General features: G+C 38.9%; 1 protein-coding gene across 1 annotated transcript in view; it reads right to left on the reverse strand.

Moving 5' to 3' along the window:
* FREM1 (FRAS1 related extracellular matrix 1) overlaps positions 1-17,574 on the reverse strand; it is a 65,699-nt gene extending 48,125 nt beyond the window's left edge. Inside the window, exons 1-8 of the mRNA XM_064404788.1 lie at positions 17,332-17,574; positions 12,052-12,546; positions 6,909-7,003; positions 6,102-6,403; positions 5,409-5,605; positions 4,410-4,733; positions 2,935-3,043; positions 973-1,104 (exon numbers count right to left, since the gene is read on the reverse strand). Coding sequence (XP_064260858.1) covers positions 973-1,104; positions 2,935-3,043; positions 4,410-4,733; positions 5,409-5,605; positions 6,102-6,403; positions 6,909-7,003; positions 12,052-12,279 — 1,387 coding nt within the window. The 5' untranslated portion in view covers positions 12,280-12,546; positions 17,332-17,574. The remainder of the gene's footprint in view (positions 1-972; positions 1,105-2,934; positions 3,044-4,409; positions 4,734-5,408; positions 5,606-6,101; positions 6,404-6,908; positions 7,004-12,051; positions 12,547-17,331) is intronic.
* Positions 17,575-25,605: the final 8,031 nt, after the last annotated feature.

Below are 25,605 nucleotides of genomic sequence, written 5' to 3' on the forward strand. Positions count from 1 at the left end.
AAAAATTGCCAGAAATTGTGATGATGTTTTCCTTGGCATGAGGAGAGACAAAAGAGAATAAGGCATAGTCACTGGAGATAAAATTCCCACTTCTGGCTGGTGCATGGTAGCCTGAGAAACCCTCAAATGCAATAGCAAGGGCAGGACTGCCACCAGGAGATGGGCTCTGACTGGCTGCACAGTCTTCCTGACACTGTCTCTGGGGCTGAACCCACCTAGCACTGCTGACAACACAGTTCCTGTCTGTAGCTTTGCAGGAGGATGATCTTGCAGACACTGGACTACTTGTCAGGAGTTTCCTGGAGTTAAGTTTACTTCTGAATAGTTTCTAGGTCTGCTATATTCAAAACACCACCTTTCTTTTTCTTTAAATAGTTTTTTTAATGTCTTTAGGTTATGCATTTCACATGAACACATTTAACTATCAAAAAACCTCATCATTGATAGTGGCAACACGTTCCCACCCTGCCAAGAGCAGAGTGATTTCCATTACATAACCTTTTTACCAAGCACTGTGATGACTGATATGCTGAAGAGCAAAACTAGTAATATTGATAATGCAGAAGGCTAATGAGTTAGAAGTCTAATTTAATTTCAACTTTTTGGAATAAACCTTAAAGCTGCCAGTAACAACTATATCCAAATGTTGTCTGTTTTTGCCAACAAAATAAAATCACTTGGCATTCTTTAACATCTGCAAGGAAAAATGTAAGAACTGAAAACGTATTGACTGTGTTTCTCCCAAATCATGTTTCTCAATGAAAGCATAGCTTATTTCTTTAAAATTTTGCCTTTAGAGTGGAAACATAGATTAGGAAAGTAAAGGTTTAAATACAGAATTTTTTGAACATTCCTGTTTTAATTTCCATGCCTAGCATGGTTGTAGCAGGGGGAGGTGGTCAGCAGAGGGAGCAGAGCTGTTGTTTTACCATAGAGGAGATTTTTCCAGCCTCTGCAGTTGAAATTACCTACCTCTGACTGACAGCCGCCCATGCTGTAAGCCATCAACTGCGACCAAGCGAACGTTCTGGATGTCATCGTTGTCTACAATTTGGAAGTGCTGCCATGTGATGGGTCGGGATTGCCCCTCTAGGAGGTTGAGGCCTGCAAAGAGCAGGGGGTTACGTCACTGTCAGTATCTAACACTTCTAAAGGTGTTTCCAACCAGAGGAAAAATCCAGAATATTTAATTCTATCTGCCCACCTCTATGTGAAAGGCGTTCTAGTGGAAGTTTAGAAATTAGGAAAAACTTCTACACTGAAAGAGTAATTTAGCTTTGCAACAAGCTCCCCAGGGCAGCAGTGGAGTCACCATCACTGGAAGTATTCAAAAAACAAGCAGACAAGGCACTTCATTATATAGTTTAGTGGGCCTGATGATATTGAGATGAAGATAATTTTGGAGGTTTTTTCAACCTTAATACTTCTATAATGCTGTGATTCTGAGGCCACCTAAAAGTCTAAGATAACAGCTTCTGATACACTTGAATTTTTTCATTGTCTTTAAGGAATCTTTTTCAGAGAAATACCAATTCTGATGTTGCAGAATCTACCTAGTGCAGATAGCTTCACATGCAAGTTGCACGTAGTGTCCTGGGTGGGGGAAAATATCTGGAGACCCAGGGAAAGAACCATCAATGGGAACAGATCCTTTGCCTAAAAGAGGGCATGGGGTGCAGCTAGTCACCCAGAGACTACAACAAAGAACAAATATCACCACTGGAACAAGTACACACAGATTGTGGGGGTATAAAAGTCAGGGATTCCCATGTTCAGGGTCCCCCTCTGGAGACACCCTGCTTGAGCGTATTTTGTGCTGCTGCACCACAGTTAAACTACATAAAGGAAACAGAGAGCTAGGACTCTGATATGGGAAACCCAGACTAAGCCAGTAACAGAAAGTTGTCTGTGTGTGTGTGGTGAGTGTATGAAGTCAAGCAGGACACCCATCAGGTCACTGGAGCCACCTGCTGTGAATGGCTTCAGTCCCAGCAGTGAAAGTCTTGGGTAGTGCAATTGTGTCTCACAGAGAGGAGTATCTGAAAGGTAAGGCAGGAAATTTCCCTGACACCTGGTTTCTAATTATCTGATAATCTAATGAGGCACATTTCTGGACATTTGCAGTGACAGATGCATTGCACTTGAAATCTCATAATGTCTGAAACTGGGCATTTAGATTCTTTAGTGAGTTTGCAGTTAAAAACATATGTTGATCTTCCTGACAGAGGGCGGTGCTCCTTAATTAGATAGTAATTTCAGGTGAGGTTTCTCCAGAAGAAACTTCTCAACTCCTTTCCTTTTCTACTGCAAGAAAACTGCACTTTCCCTGGTGTTAATTTCTAGATATGTTTGGTCTTATATATCTTCTTTTTGATGATTAAATATCAATGCACTCTTGATGAGAGACTCTGTTCCCTTTCCAGTGCAGACATTACAAATCTGTTTGAATTAGACCTAACCTGTAAGGTTTCCAGGCTTTAAATGCTGGTGGTATATCATGCCCCTTTTCCCTAGTTGTTAATTTTTGCACACTTCCACTTTAAACAACACCAACAAGCCTCAGTCTTTCCCACATGCTACCCCACTCTTCCTATTCCATCATATATTTGCTCTTAATATTCATACTTTTTCTATGTACAGCTCATTCTTCAAGAAAATGCTGTATAAATAAATAACAGTTTTACTGTAACTCCATTTTTTCTTTATTTTTCATTCCAGTTAAGACATTAGATGTTTTTTAAGTTGTTGTAACATGTTCCCTCCAAAATGGATATAGGGGAAAATAGATTTCTGCCCTTTCAATTTAATCATTCTTAGACTTCAGGTGTAAATCTGATTTTTAGAGCTTTTTCAAATATGTATGTCAAAATGTTATTAATTCTGAAGCAAAATTAACTTAGCATAAGACATAAATAACTTAGCATAATACATAACCTGTATTCCACGAAACTCGAGGGGCATTTGTATCTGTTGTTCTGATAGAAAGATGCACAGTGATTGGTAAACTCCTCTCAAAGTAGAAGTCATGCACCTCAAACTCCACCTGTTGTGAAAACAAATTATTGAAAACTGGAAACCAAATGTACTCCAAAACACATATAGTGCATTCTCTCCTGAGAGGTCTTACAGGTGTCTGATAATATGTTAATAAGCAAAACTTGAATTAGCTTCTAAAAAGAGCCACGGAAGTTATGCACAAAACTGAGTATCTGCCTTCTTTGCACTTTGCAGTGAATTCGGTGAAATTTAGTGTGTAGTGTGTGCAATTTTAATTTTATTTGGGGTACAGTTAAATCATCAATTAATATAGAGCCTTTTTTTAACTAGTAGTAATAAAAAGTGGAGGAGACGTTTCCTGCTGGTTTAAGATGTGTAGGACCAGAAATAGATATGACAGAAAATATATGTGCTAGTGCAGAAAAAATAAAATTTTTAAAAAATCAAACTCTTGAGTTTTCAGACTCTAGAACTGTCAAGCTCTTGAACCTGCAAGCAGACAATGCTGAAAGCAGAACAGAGATGAGGCACTTAAGAAGCAGATGTTTTGGTAGGATGTCTGGTCCTCACTTTAAGGAAAGAGGGAAAGGGGGTTCCCGTGACAGCCAAGAAAAAAAAAAGTGAGACAAATCAGCATCAATTGCCAGTTACTGTTGCTGCTGCTGCTTTCCAGGCAACCATTTCCTCAGCTTACCTTGTTCTGACTCCATGTTTGTTCAGTTTTATTACTTTAGTAACAACTATTTTGCTCTGATTGGACAATACCTTAAGTAACTTATCAGACAGTTATTTCATAACTTACTCAAGAACCTGCAGACAGAAGCCTGATCTCATTCATCATTTGCATCCTGCTCTCTGTGTTAGTGACTTGCTTTTACTACTCCCAGAAGGAACTGTTAGGACCCCCTTTTTTTTAATCCCTAAACCACCATTATCACAGCAGGTAGTCTGTAAGGCCTAAGAGCAATGCTGGCCTTTAACTGGTCTATCTTTCATGACTTTAAATATGTCACCTCTGCACAGGTCACAGAGATCAGTAACATCATGCAGGGATAAAGGCTGTGTGGAAAAGGCACCACTGATCTTTCCAAAGACTTTTGGGTAGATTTACAAGCACTGTTACTTCACTATTCCTCGCAAAACTGTTTAGGTATTTCTCAGTTAGAGGGGATAAAAGGTTTTCAGTACAAAGAAATTCTCATGGAGTGAACAATAAACATCTATTTTTTGTTAGTTAAGATGATGTGTCACAGGAGAAAATGGTATAAGATTTTGCTTCTGCTCCTGTATTGCATATGGCTTTAAAACCCTTTTTTCCTGAAAACTATACATTACATGGGATTACATTTATTTCCATTTTACTTAATCTTAAGGAGGGAAAACCAGCAAATGTTCACACATCCCACTGTTACCTCATAATTCCTCCTCTCTGTGTGGCTGTTATTTGGAGGCTGATAAGCAATGAGCATGTCACTGAGATCCTTCCACGTGAAGGAGCCAATAGGTTTTGTGTGGTCAGAGAGGTGAGTGATAAAGCCTTGTGGAGGTGGCTTGGTGATGTTGAATATAAGCAGGGACTTTGGAGTTTCATTGTCTTCAGCATCAATGGTTGTGGTTGTAATAGGGGTTAAAATAAATTGATCTACTTCCAGGATGAACTTTGCCATTGGGGCAGCTTTGGGTATTTGGTTGGGAACAGCACCTCTGATCTGAACAGGGAGCCATGCATACTCCGTCTACAACAGGAAAAAAATGACACAACTGAAAAGGCAAAGAAAAGTGAAAAAATAAATCAAATTTCTTCTAGCTTTGCATAGGAAATGAGGGTACATGTTAAAGCAATAATTATTTTGAAAAGAAAAATTGAAATATTTTAATTAGAAAATGACTAGAGTAAATATTGAGACATCATGAATATGACTTTCAGGTTCACTAGTCTTATTTGTGTCCTTAATTTGGGGCTGAAATGACTTACTTAATTTGATGTGAGTTTAATGAATAACTTTGTCTGACAGAAACATGCACAGAAACAGCTATTAATTATTATTCACTGAATATGTTCACAGAGCTCTTAACTTATAATTAACTGTGTATGCTGAAGTCAGTGCAGATCATGGTGTACAAAAGTTGTGGAATTATGCCAGAATTAATTTTTTTCTCAGGATAAACTACTTATGTCTGACAGTAATCAATCAGAGGTGTTTCTCTGTAGCCATAATGGTCTAATCATAGAGGCATGGAGATAATGCCTTTCATTAGCTTAACTGGCAAATTTCTAAGAACTGAAAAAATTTAAAGGCTCCCTATCTCTCTTGTGTTACAAGGAGCAAAAAAATTGTTAAAAAAGGGAGCAACAGTGACAAAAACCACAGGATGACAATCAGACATTATAAACTTGCATAAAAACCTACCTTGTGCAGAGTTTTGCTTCTGCTGTCTGAGAGATCCAACCTCACAGGAATATAATCAGTGTCAGGTGAGGAGGGGTCAAGGTGACGATACTGAATTCCCATCCTCAGAAATTCTTCACAACTCATCTTTTTGTTGTTAATGTGTCCTAGTCCCAGTGTACAGCTCCCATTTCTGCACTGTTGGCCCAAGCTGTGCTCTGTAACCCAAAAGCAATAGTGAAAGTTACCAGAGCAGAAACCACCATGGGGAACCTGCCCATGTAGTTAAAGAAGCTCTGAGAGAGACAGTGTGATGAGAAGTAGGGCTCCTTTCCTTAATTTCTCCTACAGGATTTTGTTTTCCTCTGATGTCTTTGAAAGCCATCCTACCTTGGTATTTTGGTTAGGTGCTGGCTCCAGCAACCACCTGTGCTGTTTCTACTGAGTCTTGGCACACACAAAGCTGTCACACTGGTCCACATGTCTATGGGCCAGAAACAGATTCCAGTCAAGGAATTATTGACCCAGATCTGTGATCTGCATGGTGCCTCACAAAAACTTCATGTCCCTTTCATGCCCACAATAGCTCAAGTTGTTCATTAAACTTCACACCACCCACCGTTACACTGCATGTCTGAAATAACCCACCACTCCAGACTTAATCTGCTGCGTCTCTTTGAAGGTGCTAATGCAAACAACAAAAGCAGGTCATACTAGTGCCAGGGAAGAAGCTCCATGGCTGATCTCCACGAAACTGTCCTTGCTGCACTTTCCCGGTGATAAGCTGGCCATGAGCAGGCAGGTGAGTTTCTGAAGAGATTATGGAAATGGTACAATCCAGGTTTATCTTCCTGTCGTAATCAAAGGTGAGGACGTTCTTGTCAATCACCCTAGACAGACCATAGTATTCAGGGACCTCCAAAGCATGGGAGCGCATTTTTATGATGTTACAGTCTGGCTCAAGTAACTGCACATGAAGGGTGAATGTTTCTACAAACGTTTCCGTTTCTGTAAACCTGCAAGTGAAAGAAAATTAGTTATGCTTCATAACATCTTCTGCTGCTTTGTGATTTAGGCATTGTTCTCATCTTCAAAACAGAATTCCTTGAACTGATTTCTCTCTTGTGTGCTCAAGCCTTGAATCACCATAACCCAGATCCTACTGCTCAAATCCCCCTACTTATAAGGGTGTGTGTGTGTGAAGGAAGAGGTTACTCTCTGTTTGTATATGAGAGTGTCTGTCCCTATCAGCAGGATAGCATAGAACCTGCAGTACTCTGAAAGTGCTATTGCCACTTTCCATAGCATAGTGAAAAATCACTGGCTTTGTGTAATAAGCCAGCAATACATAACACACATTAAATGAGCGTATCTGCAATACATGGTGAGAAATGTTTCTGTAAACAGATGGTCACTTCTTGGCTAATTATGCAGCTACTGGATCTAAATAGTTACAACATGTACAGCAGAACATGCTTTAACTGTAAAAAATGAACTGCTGAAGTGTGATCTGCTGCTTACCTGTACAGCCTAAGCATCACCATGTCTTCATCTAAAATCGGACATCCATTGTGGGTATATTTGACTTCATTAGGAAGGAAGTGACAGTCAAAAACCTATAAAGGAAAAAGAATAGACTGGCACCACACTGCCAAAGATGTTAACTTCACAACCCCGTTCCACTTCTCTCTGAGTGCATCAGACTGAGAAAATGTTTAATTTGTAGTTCGTTTTTATGAACAGGTATTCACCTGTACTGTAATCTCCCAGTGAGAGTCAGAGAAACCACTTAACATGGGGCTGCCTGTGCTCCACAATCAGAAGAGCAAAGGTCATATGTGATTGTTTCAGGCTGCCAAGTCCCTCCCAGCACAACAAATAGTTTGACCTCACCTTATTTACCACTGCAGCCTGTGGAGTTAAGGGTGTAGATATACCCAGCAGTACATACAAATGCAGTGGAGCTGAAAAGCCAGCAGGTCCAGCATTATAATTTGAGATGTATTGACTTTTAAAATTGCTCACGACAGTAGTTGATTATACAGTAAATCTTTCTTTATTTCCACTACAACTACACCACAAAAGTATGACCCAGTGAAATTTCTGTTAGAAACTTTGCTGATTTAGAGTTGTTCCCAGTTTTTGTGATACTGACTTTGTACCAGGTAGCTCTTTTCTAGATCAGACATCATCTCTGCACCATACAAACATCCAGGCCCAAAATCAGTGTAATCCACAGCACAAAAGCAAGCAGACACCCATGATTTCCTACCAGCTAAATCAAAATAGACTAATTCTTACAACATACCTGACACAGGCAAAATTTGTGAGTCTGTCTGGCCACAGTCTAACCATCTAAGACAGACACTTCTTTCAGGTAGATTGATTTATTTAATGGTTGGTTGGCTTGTGAAAGCAAGACAATGAGGAAACATGCCTAACACAAATAGAAAAAATATTGTTTTGACACACCCATTCTTTGGAAAAGAGATTTGGATTCTGAGAAATACAATTTCCATGTTCTCCGATACTGCAATTGGCAAGACTGGCAATTTGTAATTCCCGTGCAGTATTGTTTCTTTAGCGAAACACCAGCTGAAAGCTCCTAGCATTGGTAGACTGTTAACCTTGTGGTAACAGAGAATCCTTACACAGTACACAGAGGGTGGAAGACACTCATGTTTCATATCCACAGAGAGAAAAGGCATATTCTAGCCAGCAAGAAATTAAAATCACTGCATTTCCTAAGCATTTCACTGTGAATCTAAATGTAGTTTTCAGTGCATTTTTGGGGGGGCAGTAGTCACAAGTGGTTATATGGACTTCCGCAGACTAAAATGAAATCTGTTCAGAACTCACTAACAGACATAACGAGGCCACAACTAATAGCAGTTAATATTTGTATATGGCTGAATGACTAGACACATTTTTCAAAAAAGAAGACGTAATTTCTTAATGACAGTAATTTTTTAAATATTACAAAATCATTAAAATAGAGTGCCTTGCATGAATTGTCTTCATTTCCCCAACTACTTTAGATGATGGTGAAACGCCTGAGGGATTTTACTAAGATTCTAAAATCTTGACTGAAAGTGTAGCTCATATTAAAAAAAACTTTGGATGCTCTGATTTTCAGTGTAAAATTTACGTAATCATTTAATTCTAAATTAATTGTTAATACATATTTAACTGAAACACCTCATTACCACCTTGTGGATTTACATTAAAGGATTTAAGAATTATTGAACTTTGTTTCTTTTCAACCATTACACAGAATACAACTTATATCCTTCTATAATAGAAGAACAGTGTGAGTTTCTCAGCTTTCATTATTAGTGGAAGGGTCTACTTCCAATGAAGTAATTTTCAAGTGCTCAAGCAACATGATAATTTTTCTATATTCCAAGCAATATTAAAATTAATTTATTGCCTGCTTTTAACTTTCATTAAGAAGGGCATTATACAGAGTCTTTTTTGTTGTTGTTGTTTGTTGGGGTTTTTTTTAAGTGATGAGGTAGTTGATTTTTAGACATATATACATGGATTAACCTCATGGAATAATCTGTTTTGTTATGAAAAGTATGCTTGGTTCTATTTGTTGGGACTGCTTAGAAAGCAAGGACAAGAAAAATACGTGGAAAACAAAAGTACTCTCATGATTAATCTCATGATTAAAGTTTTGACTGTGTTGTGGCTGTTCTGTTATGCATTATTTTCAAATGCCACAAAAATATGTGCTCTGCCTTTTTTCAAATAAAATAAAAAAATATGTCATTTTCTTACTTAATGTCCTTTCTTTCTTAGTAAAAACTAACATAAAGGAACATAATATTTAAGCAATAAATTGGATAGTCTTATGTGATAGTCTACAAAAATGGAAAATAAGATTAAGCTGTTATGTTATATGCTATCTTAAAGAAAAAAAAGAAGTGTATTTTATACAAAAGCCACTCATATTGTACCTTCAGAAGCTTAATGCTGTACTCTGCAAGTAAGATTCTTCACTGATGGAAATCAGTGCAGAGCGCTCAAAGTCAGTAGGATTTTGGTTACACAAGGGTGTTGTGGGGGACAAGGCCAAAGGTTTTATAGAAGTCCAGATAAAAGAGCCCTTCCCTTGCCCACTGATGGAGTCACTGCATTACAGAAAGCAAATGGGTTGGTCAGACCCTCGCTGAAGCCATGCTGGCTGTCTTGAATCACCTCCTTGTCCTCCATGTGCCTTAGCACAGCTTCTAGGAGGATCTGTTCCATGATTTTCCTAGGCACAGAGCAGAGGCTGACAGGTCAATAATTCCCAGGAAAGATCTACCCTTTTAAAGCATGGGTACCATACCCATCCTCACCTGACTGCCATGACTTTTCAAATATTGTGGAATGTGACTTCACAGCTACATCAACCAGTTCCCTAAGGACCCTGAGTTGCTTCTCACTGGGTCCAATCATATCCAGGAATTAATGTCTTTATTTTTAAGACATCATTAAATTCCGCATCTTAATTGGTAACAAGAGATTGAAAAACTTAGAACCTTTCCACTAAGGTTTGTTACCAGTGACTGACAGTCAGTTTATATGTGTATTGAGACACAATCTGCTTTGCAAAAAGAAACATCTGGTTTATGTTTCCTGATATGTTTTTCTTTTGTATGAACAGGCAACTCTAATTGTCTATAAATTCACTGGGTAAGACAAAGGAAATCTAAATATTTTCCTAATTACTCTTGAGCTTTGGATTTTTCCACTTCAACGGCTTTTCAATTACAATTTATAATTAAATTGTCATACATTCCTACAACATTACTCCATTTGATGGATGTAAACCAGACCGTATCAGAGACATTTTCTGGCTGCAGAGTTTCCTGTAGAAAGATCATGAGTGCCACAAGGAGATCTGGCCTCTGGTACCTTTTTTCAGGAATGGTGAGAGCTCAGGCACCATTGGCAGGCACAGTTTTTGTCCAGCCTGGTGCCCTAGGGCCAGCTGCTCAGCAGAGCTCTTCTCTCTGCATGTGTGCCGGCAACTTCCACACTCAACTGGGCAGATATTCAGGGCAATGAAAGAACAGGGGAGCTGGGAGAGGGGAGGTTGTTTGGAAAATAAGGTGCAGTGAATGCACATTTCCTGCCATCTCTTGGAAAGGATCTCTAGCTACGTGCTTGAAACATGTTGGGGTTACACAGGACAAAGTGGATATTTCAAAATACTTGGGTCCTACTGCACATAGAAGCTGAGGCAGAAATTAAAAGCAAAGTTACTCCTCAGCCAGACAGATTGCCTACAGAAGAGGTTCACCGTAGGTTTCACATGTAAGTCCTTCTTTTCCTCCTCTTCTTTAGGTTGTATATTATGAAAAATTTCTTTACTGAAAGGTTGGTCTGGTATTAAAACAGGTTCACCAAGGTAATGGTGGAATCACCATACTTGGAAACATTTAAAAATAATATATAGATAGGTCTTAGGGACATGGTTTGTAGTGCACCTGGCAGTGCTGGGTTAATGGTTGGACTCAAAGTTCTTCCAGGTCTTTCCAACCTTAATAATTCTATGTTTGTATGAGTCAAGGACCAACCTATACTGAAGAAGTAGAGGTGGAGCACTGTGGTCAGTGTCCCTGGGCTGGCAGAAAACGAGCCCTGGCTGGTTTCAGCAGATGCACTACACTGTTCAAGGCCAGTCTCTAAAGATCACACACTGTCTTGCCCATCACCTCCCGTTTCCCCCAGTATGCCTCTGCTCCTTAGGAGTGCTGATTCAGCTGAAGTACTTGTCAGTTGTTTGCAAAAATAATACTGATGACCAAGGCAGAAGTTTTGAAAAATCTATTGCGATTGGTGCTCCTTCATCTATCTTCACAGAAGCCACCAAAAACTCTGGAAAGGAGGTTGAAAACTATATGCATATACAAGCACACAAAAATGTATGCTGTGGCATAAACTAGAGTTTTTCAAACACCAAAACCTGCTTGGTTATGAACCATTAAAACTATTTATTTTCCATCTATAACATTACATCTTCATGACAAATGTGTTCAACTCCTTCCTGCTATAACTCAGATGGGTAAATTGTAAAGCAGATGAGTAGCAGAATGGTAATATGTGAAATATATTTCATTATTCCTACAAGCTCAACATTTGAAAAGAAAACTGGGGAGTTTTAATGTATTTGCCATCTGCTAACAATTTGGCTGTTGCAGAGCAGAACAAACAATGCTGCACACAATGTGCTTATTGTATGTGATTATTTTTTTCTTAATTAATCCTTAAGTAGTTGCTCAGTGACTAAAATTCAAAATGCTGTAGTGGGCTATGCATTATTCAAGGGGCACTGGTTACCCTCCTGGGAGAAAAACAAGCAGCTGAGAGATTAGAGGATATCTCCTCCTAACTGGAAGTCTTGAAATACCCATTCTTCACTTGTGAAAGGAGACTCTGACCAGACTCACTTCTGTGCACTCATGCTACTGAGCTCAGCTTTTGGGTTTCAGGGTTGCAGTTCTCTGCCAGCTGTCTACTTAAGCAAAAGGCTGAGTCTCACACGCCATTCAGTTTCATGCCCTTTAGTCACTACCAAAAAGAAGAACAAAAATCAATCAAGCAGCTCCTTTTAGTTTCTCCCAGACCTGCACTCACTAACATTCAAGGCAGCAAAACAGAGAGCAAATACCTGTGGAGTGAGTTTCCCAACCCTCTGTGTTATTGGCTCATTGATCACTTCTACTTTGCAGACATCTTTCTCTCTGGGGATGGAAAAGTTGAGGTCTTCTTCTGACAGGAAGACAGACTGTCCCTTCATCACTTTCAACCCAAGGTTCACACTAATAAAGGAGGAGCACACAACTCTTAACACGACAGGCAGCAGTAGAAACAGCCAGCCTTTCTCAAAGGACTTCATATTATAAAGGGGTGCCAGCGTTTTTCACCAGTGAAAAAATTTCTTAACAAAAAGAGTCTTCTTCCTCCACCAGCAGACTTTCACCATGTAATGAAGGCATTATTAGTCACAGATAAAAAATGTATGGCATGTTTTCTATTAGTAGGCTCTCCTTGACTGAAATTTGGACAGTTGTTGGGCAGATATTTTGGAAATATCCTCAAGTTTTTATAAAATTCATTGGTCAAGCCTGACAAAATGATGAATGTGTTTTCAAGGTTGTTAATCCTGAAAAAAAGTAAGAGAAATAAAATTGCTGTAAGGCATCAGGCAACTATAGGGAAAAAAAACAAAACAACACATACAAAATACTTTCCACCATTTCTGATAAATGCAGTTCATTTCAATACTATTCAGTGCACACATGATTGGAAAATAGCAGACAACCCCAAAGTCTAAGAAAAATTCAACAGAAATAAAGAAGACAAAATAATATAGAAAATAAATTACACAAATTCTCATGCACCTAATTACAGTGAATCTTCATCTTTCATGTTTATAACCTCATAAGAAAATATTTTTTTTCTGGAATTAAACAGGCACTATTGAAATCCTTTTAAAAGTCTAATTTCTACAATCCTCCAAAGTAACTGAAGTTACAGCCCAAAGAATAGGAAGTGATATTGATTTAATTAAATTTGAGAAGATCATAAGAATTCCAAGACAGTAAAGTGTCAACTCTAGTTTTTGTAAATTTTTAATGCCCTGACTAATTATTTGCCACAACCTTACAACCAACAGTGAAGTTTCCTGGAAGTGAATTTAAAAAAAAAAATCCTTGTGTGTCTTTATTTTCTATGTTGTTGTTAATAGGTAAGTGTTCACTCCACTGTTTCTGGTAGAATGGCTTTCTGAGCAGCCTGTAACTGAATGCACATATCCACCCAGACTAAAACTTCACTGAAAAACAACTGGCAGTTCAGAAGTTCTGTAAAATTATTCACTTCCAAAAGTTAAACAAGACAGATCCACTCACTTCATCACATGTTTAAGATTAAAGATGAGTCTCACATACATGTAAAGTAAGATGATGTTGACTATGTCGTCTGGAATGCAAATTTTTACTCTAGTTTTCTAGGTATTTATCTGAAAGTCTTTCCATTTTGGTTTAAAATATTGAAACCATACCAGTATGAAGAAAATCTGAGAGAAAATGTAGAATTCTAGCCAGTAGAAAAGGAATTAAATCCATGGTAGAAAATTCAGATAAGAAAATAATTAGAAATTTTAGTTTCAGACTAGGACCTGGCAAAGTGCTAAGAGGCAGTTAATGACTCTGACACATAGACCTGGTGGTTTACATTTCATGAGAATGCCACTAACTCTCTGCTCCATAATAGCAGGTTGAGGCATAGAAATATGGTGCAAAATAGCTTTAGTCACAGGCATTTTCTTACATGGCACTTCATAAGAAATTTTAAAATTAAACCCTGGGTAGTTTTGACTTTCTCCATTCCAGTGTGGATAGCTATCATTCAACAATGTCAAAGTTGAGAGATAGGTTCATCACCAGTTTGAAAATTATACTCATGCAAAGACATCTCCATCTTGGCTCTGCTACACCTGTTTCTGGTGCCTGCCCCATAAATCCCTGCATGGAATACAGCTGTAAACCTTGGATGCAGGCAGTGGTTTCTATGCTGCCCTTTCCTGCATCAAAAACAGAACAGAAAGCGTACAAGAGGAATCAGGAGCATTTTGATCAATTTCATGGTGGATGTATGAGACATTCTCTGCTACAAATTTGATTCTATTGTCATTGTGTATTACAATCTTGCTTTGACTACTTTAAGGTGCAGATAGAGCTCCTGTATCACTATGTGTTTGCCCCATATGTTGCAGCCACTGGCCTTTACTTGGATGCTGTAGGACTGTCTCCTGAGGTGGCCAAGTGAAGACCTTGGAAAGTACAACCTCACTTTCTCAATTAATTACACAATCATAGCAAGATGAATGGCAAGAGATTCTTTCAGCACATAATCACAATAAAAATGAGAATGTTTTGGGGTGAGTGTCAAGGTATTAACATCCTCCCTATCTGTGAAGAAGGTTACTGGTCCAATGAAATCAAGTGTGTGCTACATGGTATTTATACTGATTGACAGTGTTCTGCTCTTCAACAGATATACAACTGCTAGTGATGCCACTGTCACATTTTGTGGCTGCTTTAAATTTCCTTACAATCTCCTTACTCCTCTGCCCTTAATATCACAGCTGAACCTGATTCTCCTCTGCTACGCATTGCCACATCTGTGTCTCCAGAATGGACATACAAGTAAGGGACTGTTTAATTCCAAATGCACCAAAATATTTCAGATGTACTTAGTGGCCTAATGAAATAATGTATTCACGAAAAACAGAGAAGGAAATTAATCTGTTTTCTCATCAACTTTCTACGGGTCTGCCTATGTGCCAAAACAACTGAAACAACTGAACAACTCCAGGTGCACAAGCTCACAGAAAGCTACCAGCTTTGGTCCCAGAAGCAAAACAGTCATCTGAGCTCCATGACACATCATATAACTAGTTGTTATTCCTCAGAGGGGATGGAGCTTATGATTTATGAGGAAGGGCTGACACAGCTGGATTTGTTCAGTCTGAAGAAGAGAATCCTTGTTGCTTATTTTTGGACTTCTAACAGAAGAGTGCCTGGAGCACAAGGAAGAGACATACAAACCACTAAAATAGCAAGGTTTATATAATAAACAACTGATCAAGGCCCAAGCTGCTTGATGTAACTTTGAAGCCAAATTTGCCATGAAAGTAGCTTTTCCTGGAAAAACAGGTAGGCACAGTTACCTGCAGAGTTCCTTTCCACCCTAAATCATGTGCTGACTCTAAGCTGAAAAGGCAGAGCCATCTGACTGCTAAGATCTAAATTAATAACCTGGTGTATTTTTGCAAAACACAGCGCTATACTCTGCCACCTGTCCAATAATTCCCCTGAGATCCAACATAAAGCCATACTGGTATAAAAAATGTGGCAACAAGCAAGGAGATCTCCTTTCCCATAATTAGAGGCAGTTGGCCAAGCTGGCTCTGAGATTTGGAAGCCTAGAAGATAAGTCCCAAAGATGAGCCCAAGGCATTGAACAAAGGGAGCTCCAAGGAGTGACTCCTCTGCTGGCAGCTCCTGCCCACTCAGCAGATGAGCCTGGGGGCAGGCAGAGGGAGAAGGGGCCTCTGAAGAGGCAGTGAATGTGAGTCTCTAGAGCTGACAGAGGGACATACCAAACCAGGGACAATGTAGAGCATGGTTTCTGTTAAAAATTGCCTCCAAGTGCCAGAACTGGTTTTCCCTCAGGGCTGCTGATGCACATGTGAGAAATGATGCAATGGTTAATTACAAACATAACAACTAGTGAGTCTGCCTGTGAGCAGAGCTACATGGGTGTAAGGAAAAGATTAATACAAATTATTTAGATAGGTATCTACCAACATAAAACAACTGAAAGTAAAATCTGAAACAGCACCAGTAAGTCTCAGCTTTAATAACTAAAACTTCACTAAAATAACTGTAATCACAAGTGACTTTGAATCATGTCTCAATGACACCCAACACCTTCATTGGGATTTGGATGAGACTTCAAGAGTTTATCTGTGTGTGACAAAATCTCTGGTTACTTGGGATATTTCCCTGAGCAGATGGCTCAAAATTGCCCTAAACTTTTGCAAAGCTGGAAGGGGATAATGGAGAATGATTGTTGTGGGTTGGAAGTTGGATTGATTTGTTTTAATGAATACCAGAAAAAGTTTGGAAGAAACAGAAAAAACATTAAAAAAATTTGAGGACAGATTTAAAGAAAACAAGTAAGGGCTTTCCATGATTTCTATGAAACAAGATGAATATTATTACAGCAATTAAAATCTAGACCAGGGCAATGAAAGGATCATAAGCTATTAAATCAGGGGGTTGTCATTTCAGAATGTGGACCTGGATTGTTTGCTATTGAACACGTACCCCTTGGACTGTTTGCTATTTAGTGGTTTTGTTCCATGCACTACAAACAAGAATCACAGGTCACGAAGAAGCTAAGTATTTGGCAAGGTATTTGCTGAGTTAAGGAATGGCAGATAACACCCTGTAAGTAGTTACACTTTGGACCCATGCCAACAGCAGAGATACATTTTGCCTAAGGTAATGTGCAATCCTGAGTTAGCTGAGATTATGACTAGTAGAGTTCTCTGACTAGAAAATATGTAACTTGAAAAATCCCCTTTTAATAATCATCTAAAGAAACAATGTATAATTATCTGCAGAATTTGTTGGAAAATCTCAGCAAACCATAGTAAAGCAACTTATTTTTAAAAGGTGATGATTCCAGACAAATACATAGAAATCAGCAGGAAATGTAAAACCTTTGCAAGCACACATGTGTTAAGGGACAACATAAACTTTTATGCATGCATATGACTAATAAACCTCTGCCTAGTTCAGTTGAATCAGCTCTCTGAATGAACATGAAAATGTAAAAATGCTGACAGATCCCTATTGCAAAATAAGTGCACAATTTTAAAATATGCATTTAAAAAATAAGTTATCCTAACTAAATGAAATATATCCTTTTTTAATGACTTACAAGTATCAAAAGTTTTCAGCATATGTTTCAGTGCTTTTTATCACATTTCTTCTAGTGTGTCTCATTAATAAGACAACTCTAAGCAAATAATTTTTTTTTAGCTCTTCCAAGCTTTTAAAGCCACAAAGTTTTATTATATCTGATGAAAAAAAGCCAGCATAGTTGAGAAATTTATATCAACTTGAATATTAGGATAAAGTAAGCTGTTTGGAATCCAAACTTTCAAGTTAACTTCTACTGAACCACTGGCAAAACCCAGTGCCTGCTTTCCTCCAAGTTAGAACTGAGCTTTCATCCATCTCGAGCTCAAAAATTACTGTCTGGCTGCTCTGCTGCAACATTCAGCAGCAAACTGAACTCTGCAAGCTGTTAAGCACTACTACAACCACAAACACCACAGCATTTCTACAACAAACTTGAATAAGATACTTACAGGTAGCAGTGTTTCTGCTGGAGGCTGAACATGAGATCATACTAGAAAAAGAGGAAAAATGTATGTCACTGACCCAGTAATTTCTGTTTTAAAAGGCTGGCAGAGAAAGAAATCCAATGAGTGAGCGACAGAGAGAAAGCAGAGAGGGGGAGGGGAGAGAGATAGATGAAATTCCAGTCTTTCTGGTCAGCTTGGCTGTAGTTTTTCTGCGCTGAAAATCCACAATAAACACTCCTTGCTTGCAAGACTGCTCCTGACTGTAGAGTCACAAATTACAAATACTTTCAGGCTCCGTATGATAAAAGCACTCAGAGATGCCTTGTAGTGTTTACATTCAGCAATGTTTCTGTGCTAGCCAGCCCCAGATCTTCTTTTCCCCTTCTGCTAGTTAAGTCTGTTGGGACCAGAAACTGAGCTGCTGTTACTAATATTTGCTCTTTTTTTTTTATTTTACCCTCTTTTTTTGTTGTTGTTTTCTTTGTTTTCTTCTTTTTTTTTTTTTTTGGTCCCCACTTTTGCCAGTTTCTTTCCTTTGAAATGCACACAAGCACACCACTACAGTAGTATTTAAATTATAAATCTTTTTTCCCATTCAGAACAGGAAGAAAGACAAAGAGTATATGCAAAATCATAGCAATTGTTAAATATCTCATAGGATTCAAGATAACTCTCCAGCTTTCTGTCATGTGATTCACATCAGATTTAACTGGCTGGTGAGATTCTAAGTAAAATTTGCTATCATACAGTGAGTCATAGATGCAACCTGAGGAGTAAACCTGAGAGCCCTAATTTTCAGAGCACAGAGACTGTATTGCAAAGTCCCAATACACGGACAGGCTACCCTACATCCACCTCAGCACAGGGACCTAAGGAGTTTTTTAAGTATACAGGACAGAAACATTTTCAGCCCAAGACAGGGCATTGTGGCAAGGGCAAGAGGGACACCACGGGGAAGAGCTACTGACTTCCAGGTTGTTTGTGCAAACAGGAGCCAAACCCAGCACAACTGTAGTGCAGTAACATTATCTCTCCTTGTCCTTTGAATTAGCACGCTGACTTTGACCCTTATATGGAAACAAAACCACAACACAAAAATGCAAAACTGAAGTCAATAGGAAGAATAAAAAGAACCAGCAGATGTTCCTGTGGCATGACTTATGTACAGATCAAGAAAACAGATGACTGTTAAAAATTAAAACTAACTCAAAGCTACACAATGTGTAATATGATACAATCTGGCCTATATTTCCCTAGGAAAAAACCACCATGCAAAAAAATTTTCCTCGAGGCACACAGCTTGTATTAGAGTAAAGTACTGTCCTGGATTTCAGACCACACGTTTTATCAGGTTTCAGAAAAACTTGCAATTAATATTTGTCTCCTCTGAGTTGTGCAGTTGGCTGTGGGTTAGCCTGTGTGTTTTTTGTTTTGCTTGCTGAAACTTAGCTTCTAATTCAGTGTGATGAATGGCCTGTCTGTATTGTACAGTGGTCTGATTAGGAGCATCAGCATAACTGTCCTCACAGGCTGATTAAAACAGTGGCAGCTTATTTTAAAGTCTGTGACACATTAATCAATAATATCATTGCAGAAGCTGTCTTCAAAGAGGTTTTATTACTGCAGCAATGAACTTAGCATCCCATTTCTTATTGTAACAAGACAAAGTCAGGAACAACCACAGTTTTACAGGCTTTTATTTGAAAAATAAATAAAAAGACCATACTTGAGGCACAAAGCAGGCAAGAGCACACACACAGACACCTCACACACAGCCCCACCTCTGGTCTTTCATTTTGACTTACATTGATAAACAAAGGCTGAAAGCATTGTCTGATATCTGCACATTCAGGCAACACTCCTGTAAGGAAGATGAAGTTCTCACAGGAACAAAAGAATTGTTGCTGTCCTAATCTGAAGGCTGTACAAGAAGATCTGCTGCATTGTGAGGGGAAAAATACAATTATTTTCCAGGTATTCACTACATGACATAAACTTTATTGTGTGAGCAACAATACCTGATAGCAGCAGAAGAACAACTTTTAAAGAAAATGTTCTAATGAATCAATGTCTTACATGGAGCACAGCTGTCAGAAGATCAAATGTACTGGGTCATTGCCAGCTGCTTCACTGGCAAATACATGCAGAGAATAAGTAATGGAAAAGTTCTTGACCAAAGACAAATTATTCAAAATTTTGACTGCAGAAGGGCATTAGGCATAGAGAAATGCATTATGGAAAATACAACAGGGCAGCACAAAATATTTGGTTTGTGTTGAGCAGATAAAAATATCATAAAGTTGCCTTTCTGAGACAAATATGAGTGGCATTTCCAGTATAATGAGTAGCTTCTTTGAGAAATCCATATTTAATTCTATTATCCCTAATTTTAAAGACTTTGATATTTTCCCAGAAGATTTTGCACCTTGGGCTAGACCCTCAGATGTTGCAGAGGAGAGTGAAGGGACATCTTCAAAAACTTTGGCATCTTGGCAACCCCTGCAGGTCTTTGCCTGAATGTATCTGAAGCACATCACCACTAGTAAGGTTTCTTCAAATTATACATCCATAGGGATTAGCATACATGCTGTCAATCATAAAAACACCTCTTTATGGCTCTGGTGTTCTTTTCAGAGAAGTAAGAGGGGCGAGGCATAGCTGGATAGAAAGCAGCAAAATCTTCCCTCCAAGCCCTCCAGGCCAGCCTCACTGCAGCATGCATGGCCACTGAGGCTGTGGGACTGTGTGACCAGAGAGACATGTCCCACAGCGGACCAGGATAGTAGAGACACATCACAATTTCACAGGAAGAGAAACTCAACTCCACCATTCTGCAGCACACTTTCTGAGCATTAAAAGACATGTTTGTGTGTGTAAACTTCATCACAGAATTTCAATTCTAGAAATCATGAGTATTTCTACTTGTGATTCCAGTGCCTATAAAGGTATTAATTCTTTGTCTTCAAAGCCACTGCCATATCCTTCTCATCTGCAGTAAAAAGTTTAAGGTTAGGCTTTTCAAACCTTCAGGTAACATGGTATGAAATAGGTGGCAGCAGCTAAGATGATCATCAGCATTTCTAGTTTTTGAGGGTGGCTGGGGTCTGGTCTGTCACACAAACGTGACACATGAGGTCACAATAAACCCTTTCTACCCCTTCCTGGTCACAGAGTTCGTAGACAGGTTGAGCACCACAAAAATATTTAATTTGGCACCATTGGAGAGCAGCACTTAAATGAAGAACTTGGAGGAACGGCAATGTCCCTGTGGTAGAGGAAATAATTATATTCCACTTGCAAAGAGCTGGCCTGTTCTTTAATGTACCTAACAAGGGATAGAAAAAGCAATTTTTCACACATCAAGAAGCATAGGAGGGAAAGGGTAAACACTATGTGTTCAAAATGTAAGCTCAAAAAAGGCTAAAAATAATTCCAAAATACATGAAGGACCGGCTCATGCTGGCAGTCTGCCCACTCCTTGCAACAGTGCTCAGAACTGGGCTTCAAAATGCATGTTAAAAATGTCCGTGTTTTCCCTCTTTTTCTTTTAAGTCTGTTGTTACATGTGCAATCATTCCACCAAAACCCACAGACCATGTGTCCTCATTAATGCAAAGGGGGAATTGTTTCAATTGCAATTTACTTCAAACTGAAAGACTTTTAGGAATATTACCTTATTGCCATTAAAGTAATTTGTGCTCAGGAAAGGTTCCTTAGTTATTTTAATTAAGATCAATCAAAGTGAATTTAATGAGACTCTGGAGATTTTTATCCAGTCTTTGAAAACTGAGCCTTTTCTGGGGCAGGGCCTTTATTTTGGCTTTAGACGACATATGGATTTAGACCACAGCTGGTACAAATGGATTTTCATCTCAGTTCATGTTTCTAAAGTTTCACTGACTTTCCTTATTTAGCTCACTCTACCACTGACTATGAAAGATCTGAGAAAAGGGTTTTCCAAACAATGTCACAGATTTTATTTTTGTATTCTATAGAAGGGTGTAAGTTCTGCAAAGGCAGAATACATCTCAGAAGCATAATATGGTATGTCTAACACATAGCAGATACTGCCTCTGACCTTAAGCAGTAGTTCCAGAAAACCCATACTTTTTAGAATATTGAAATCGTTCTATGCTTATCCTTGCACATCCTATGCAGAGCATGCAGGCTAAAAATCAGGAAAGCTGATCCTCCTAAAGAACCTCTCTTCCTCTGAAGTTTTTACGTCTTAGTGTGATAACATATTCCTGAATCCATTTCAATCCCCAAACATTCAGAACCGTTAGTGGTTTAAGCTGCTATAATCCTCTAAAAAGATTACTTCTGAAGAATTTTTATTTCTTGGCAATCAGGTAAGGTATTATTAAAATGAGAGGTTAATTTAAAAAAAATTGAAGGAGCCTTCTGAGATAGTAAAAGAAGAAAAGAAACCACACTAGTTTGCACCTGGTGAGAACAACTTAGGGAATTCTAGGAAGTTGTGCTATTTTAATTCTAACAGCATCAGATCAGATTCTTGTTTGTAATGAATAAAACATAGCAATGGGGAAAATGGAGAGTCCTCCAGAATATCCTCACTGTACATGTGGGTATTCCTGTCATCTTTCTACTTTATTACTAAACCCAGCTGCGGCACAAGCAGTACCCGCTGTTATCTGGGCAGAGGCAGACCTAAGGAAGGTAGAACAGAATGGGCAACATGAGAGGTTTGAGAGACAAAGCCCAAAAGAAAAGAGGAGGGCAGAGCAAAGACTGGAAAGGAGGGCCTGAAACCCAGATGCCAGCTATGGCCAACAGCTTCATCTCACACAGCCCAAGGCACACCTTGGTTTCAACACTCTCAAAAGCACATTAGTGTTAAGACATGATCTGTTGAGGCCAAAGAAACACTTCCCCATCCTGACATAGATCTGTGTCTTTATGCGTGCAGGCAGATACAGCTCAGCAAAAATTTTATAAAAAATTTTGCAAGTATTGCAATTAATTTGATCACTGGAAGCAACTAATCCTATTTTCCTTTTCTTTTAAAGAACTCAGGATTACAGTAGATTATACAAAGAAAAGGAGAAAATTCTTAAGTAAGAACCTTTAAATGTCTGAGAAAGAATCTTGAATAGCTGTTTTGAGCTGTGTTAATTACATGAGCTTCCATATCTGAAAAAGGAAATGGCAAAAGACATCACAAAACACCTAGACATCCTATGAAGAACAGAGACTTTCTAAAAGTTCAGCACCTAGTGACTGTAGCCGGTAGATTCTTTTTTTAAAAAAAAAAAAGTCAGTTCTACCTTCTCTTTTTCTTTCACTATTTGCATTATTTTTTGCAGTCTTTCTTTTCTAAATCTTCAAATGACCAAACATAGCTCCATTTCAGTTACAAAAAACAAACAAACAAACAAAAAAAGAAAAAAAAAAAAAAAAAAAAAAAACAACAAAAAAAACCAGGGGAAGTAAATATAGTTCATATAAAACCTCTTTCCAACTGAGGTTCTTTCCAGAGTAACAGTGAATGATAATGTGAGGTGTCTTTTCCCTTGGTAGCTTGTCCAAACAGAATTTTAAATTAGCCAGCCTAGGTTTGAGTGAAAAAGCAAAAAGCCTCTTGAGGAGTGTAGGGTGTTGGCCAGAAAAACAGATGCTTGCAGAAAGAGCTGGGATATTGTGAAAGAATTGAGATATGAATGAGGGACAAAGAAAGTTGTGCTGTTTTCTGACTTTCCCAAGACAAAGGTACCTAAGGCTAGATACAGACTTTGAGAGCACTAAATCACATATACTCAATCAGAATTTCCAGGCCACCAACAAACCTCATGGAATTTCAGAATGACAGAATGTTCTGGTTTGGAAGGGACCTTAAAGATCATCTATCCTAACGCCCCTGCCATGGACAGAAGTGTCTTTTACAAGATCAGGTTTCTCAAAGTCTCATTAAACCTCATCTCATAGGATAGATTGGGGCACATCTCAATTGTTTTTAGACTGAAATATACAATAACTTTATTAGTGCAGACAGAAGAGAAAGCCTAAGAGAGCCTGGGCAGAGTGATTAGAAACCTACTCAGCCTTAACAGCATTACAGTGTACATGGCTGTAATTAGGAAAATAAGAGATAGATATTTGGATTGTGTGTCTCAGTTGCTCACAACTTTGGAAAATGGCATTTTCCAGACTGAATTAGATGCCACATTGAATGATCTGAAAAAAATAATCTACCTTAAATTCAAAAATGCAAAGTTCTTTGAAGACATGTGTGACTACAAGCCCAAAGGAAGCTTATCCTGTGGGATACCACCATGCTGAGCAAACACTGCCTGGCTGGTGCAGGAGGGGTTCACTTTACACCCACTGATTTGTGGCCACATCAACGTGGACCTTTGTCCTGGAGGATGTAGCAGTACTGAACTAAGGCACTACACTAACACTCAGGAGAGCTTCAGGGGCATCTGTTTGACCCCAGCTCCAGTAGATTGTAATTATAATTGTCCAGAGCTCACTGGCCCTGAAGCAGGGTCACCAGAGGACATGGCTTCAGAGCTCCTCAGCAACTTCAGCACAAGAACTGAGAGAGCCACCAGACTGCTTTCAGCAACCATCTGAAACAGCTGAGGGTTTAGAACTGTAAACCAATAGGAATTAAGCTTTTATCCAAAGCAGGTAACTCTACTTGAATCTAAAAAACCCAGTGTTTTGGTCTGACTCTGATTTAACCTCTACCAAAAAAAAAGTAGTATTTTGATTATATACAGAGTTTTTCAGTGGGTGAATCTTGATTCATTTTCCAGTGAGATGGAACTTCTGAACTGAATTTTTTTATAGCTTTTGAGGAGAGATAATCCTTTCCTCTGCAGATGTAAGAACTGACAGGATGTACTTCCTAGCAGTTTAGCCCATTGCTACCTGCGGCAATATTACTGCATACTTAATGAGACTTCAAAACCTGAAAAAGACATTTTTTAAAACACAACTCAGTTAAAAAAAGAAGTCACAAATGTATAGACTGCGCTTCAAATTGCCTGGGACAATTACACAATTTTAAATTGTAAACAGACATATTTAAATGTGCATCATAGGGTCACCATTAAAAAGTGTACCAAACTCCTCTTCAGTAATGTTCACAGTTTGAACAAGGACAAGCCAAAAGACTCTCCAGTACTTACTGAGCTTACTGCAAACCTGTAAGTTTTGCAGCAAATAGCTTTATTATAACAAGCCAGTACACACATCAACAAAAACCCTGTTAAGAACCTAGCCAAAAACTGCAGCTTGATCCTTTTAAGTTGTGTATTCAGGTCACATCTGTAACCACACAGAAGGGAATTATACAAGCAGTATGAAAGGCCTCTTACCTGTGGAGACAGACATGATCTTTACTTATGGTCTTTACATTGTAATGAATTTCACAATGTTGAGGCTATTGAGTTCTGCTAATTGCTCCTTCATCCTAAGAAAAGGTAGAAAGAATGGTTTCAAAAAGACTTATTGATGTAAAAGAGTTTGAAAGCATAACACCCTATTTTTAAAATAAACAAACATGCTCTTATCTCTCTTCCATGCATGTAACATGAGAAATTTGTGCCTTGTTGCTATGTTGAGGAGGAGAGCAAGATGTTCCTAAGTGAGGGGATTCCTCAGTTGAAGCCACTTGGATGGCCATGCAAACACTGTTAAAGTTTACAGGAAAAAGTCATGCAAACACCATTCAGGGATCCTTCTCCTGCTGACTGTTCAGACCACAGGTGTGCATCCATAGTGTATATCCTCCAACACTGACTTCACAGGGAAGTAGCACTGTTGGGTCCCACCGCTGGAAGATATTTTGAGCAGTGTTTACATCCTGGGAAAGCCCAGAACATGGCTGCTAGGGCAACACTTCAAAGAAACCAGACAGAGCTACTCTTCCCACATGTGCTGCATTGGCTACAGACCAAAGTGGGAAAATCACTACCTCTGTGTTCACCAGCTTGGGCACAGAGAGAGCTGGAGCCATGTGGTGAATACAGACATGGTGCCAGCTAGGTAGGGCCTGGGGGAGCTCAAGATGGAGGAGAAGGATTCCAGCAGAAATCCCAGCTGTGGCAGACCTAGCTCCTGTGAATGACTGCAAACAGCATTCCTTCCTCAGGCACGGCTTGGGCTGCTCTGACGCCACAGCATGACAGGAAACCATTCTCTTGAGAACTGGCAGGTCTAACTGGGATGAGACTGGAGCATAAGGAAACAACTAAAAGTGCACATTTCTTCCCAAGCCTATTCCCTCCATTCACAATACTGCCAGAA

The sequence above is a fragment of the Passer domesticus genome, chromosome Z (genome assembly GCF_036417665.1).
Source record: "Passer domesticus isolate bPasDom1 chromosome Z, bPasDom1.hap1, whole genome shotgun sequence".
Taxonomy (NCBI): domain Eukaryota; kingdom Metazoa; phylum Chordata; class Aves; order Passeriformes; family Passeridae; genus Passer; species Passer domesticus.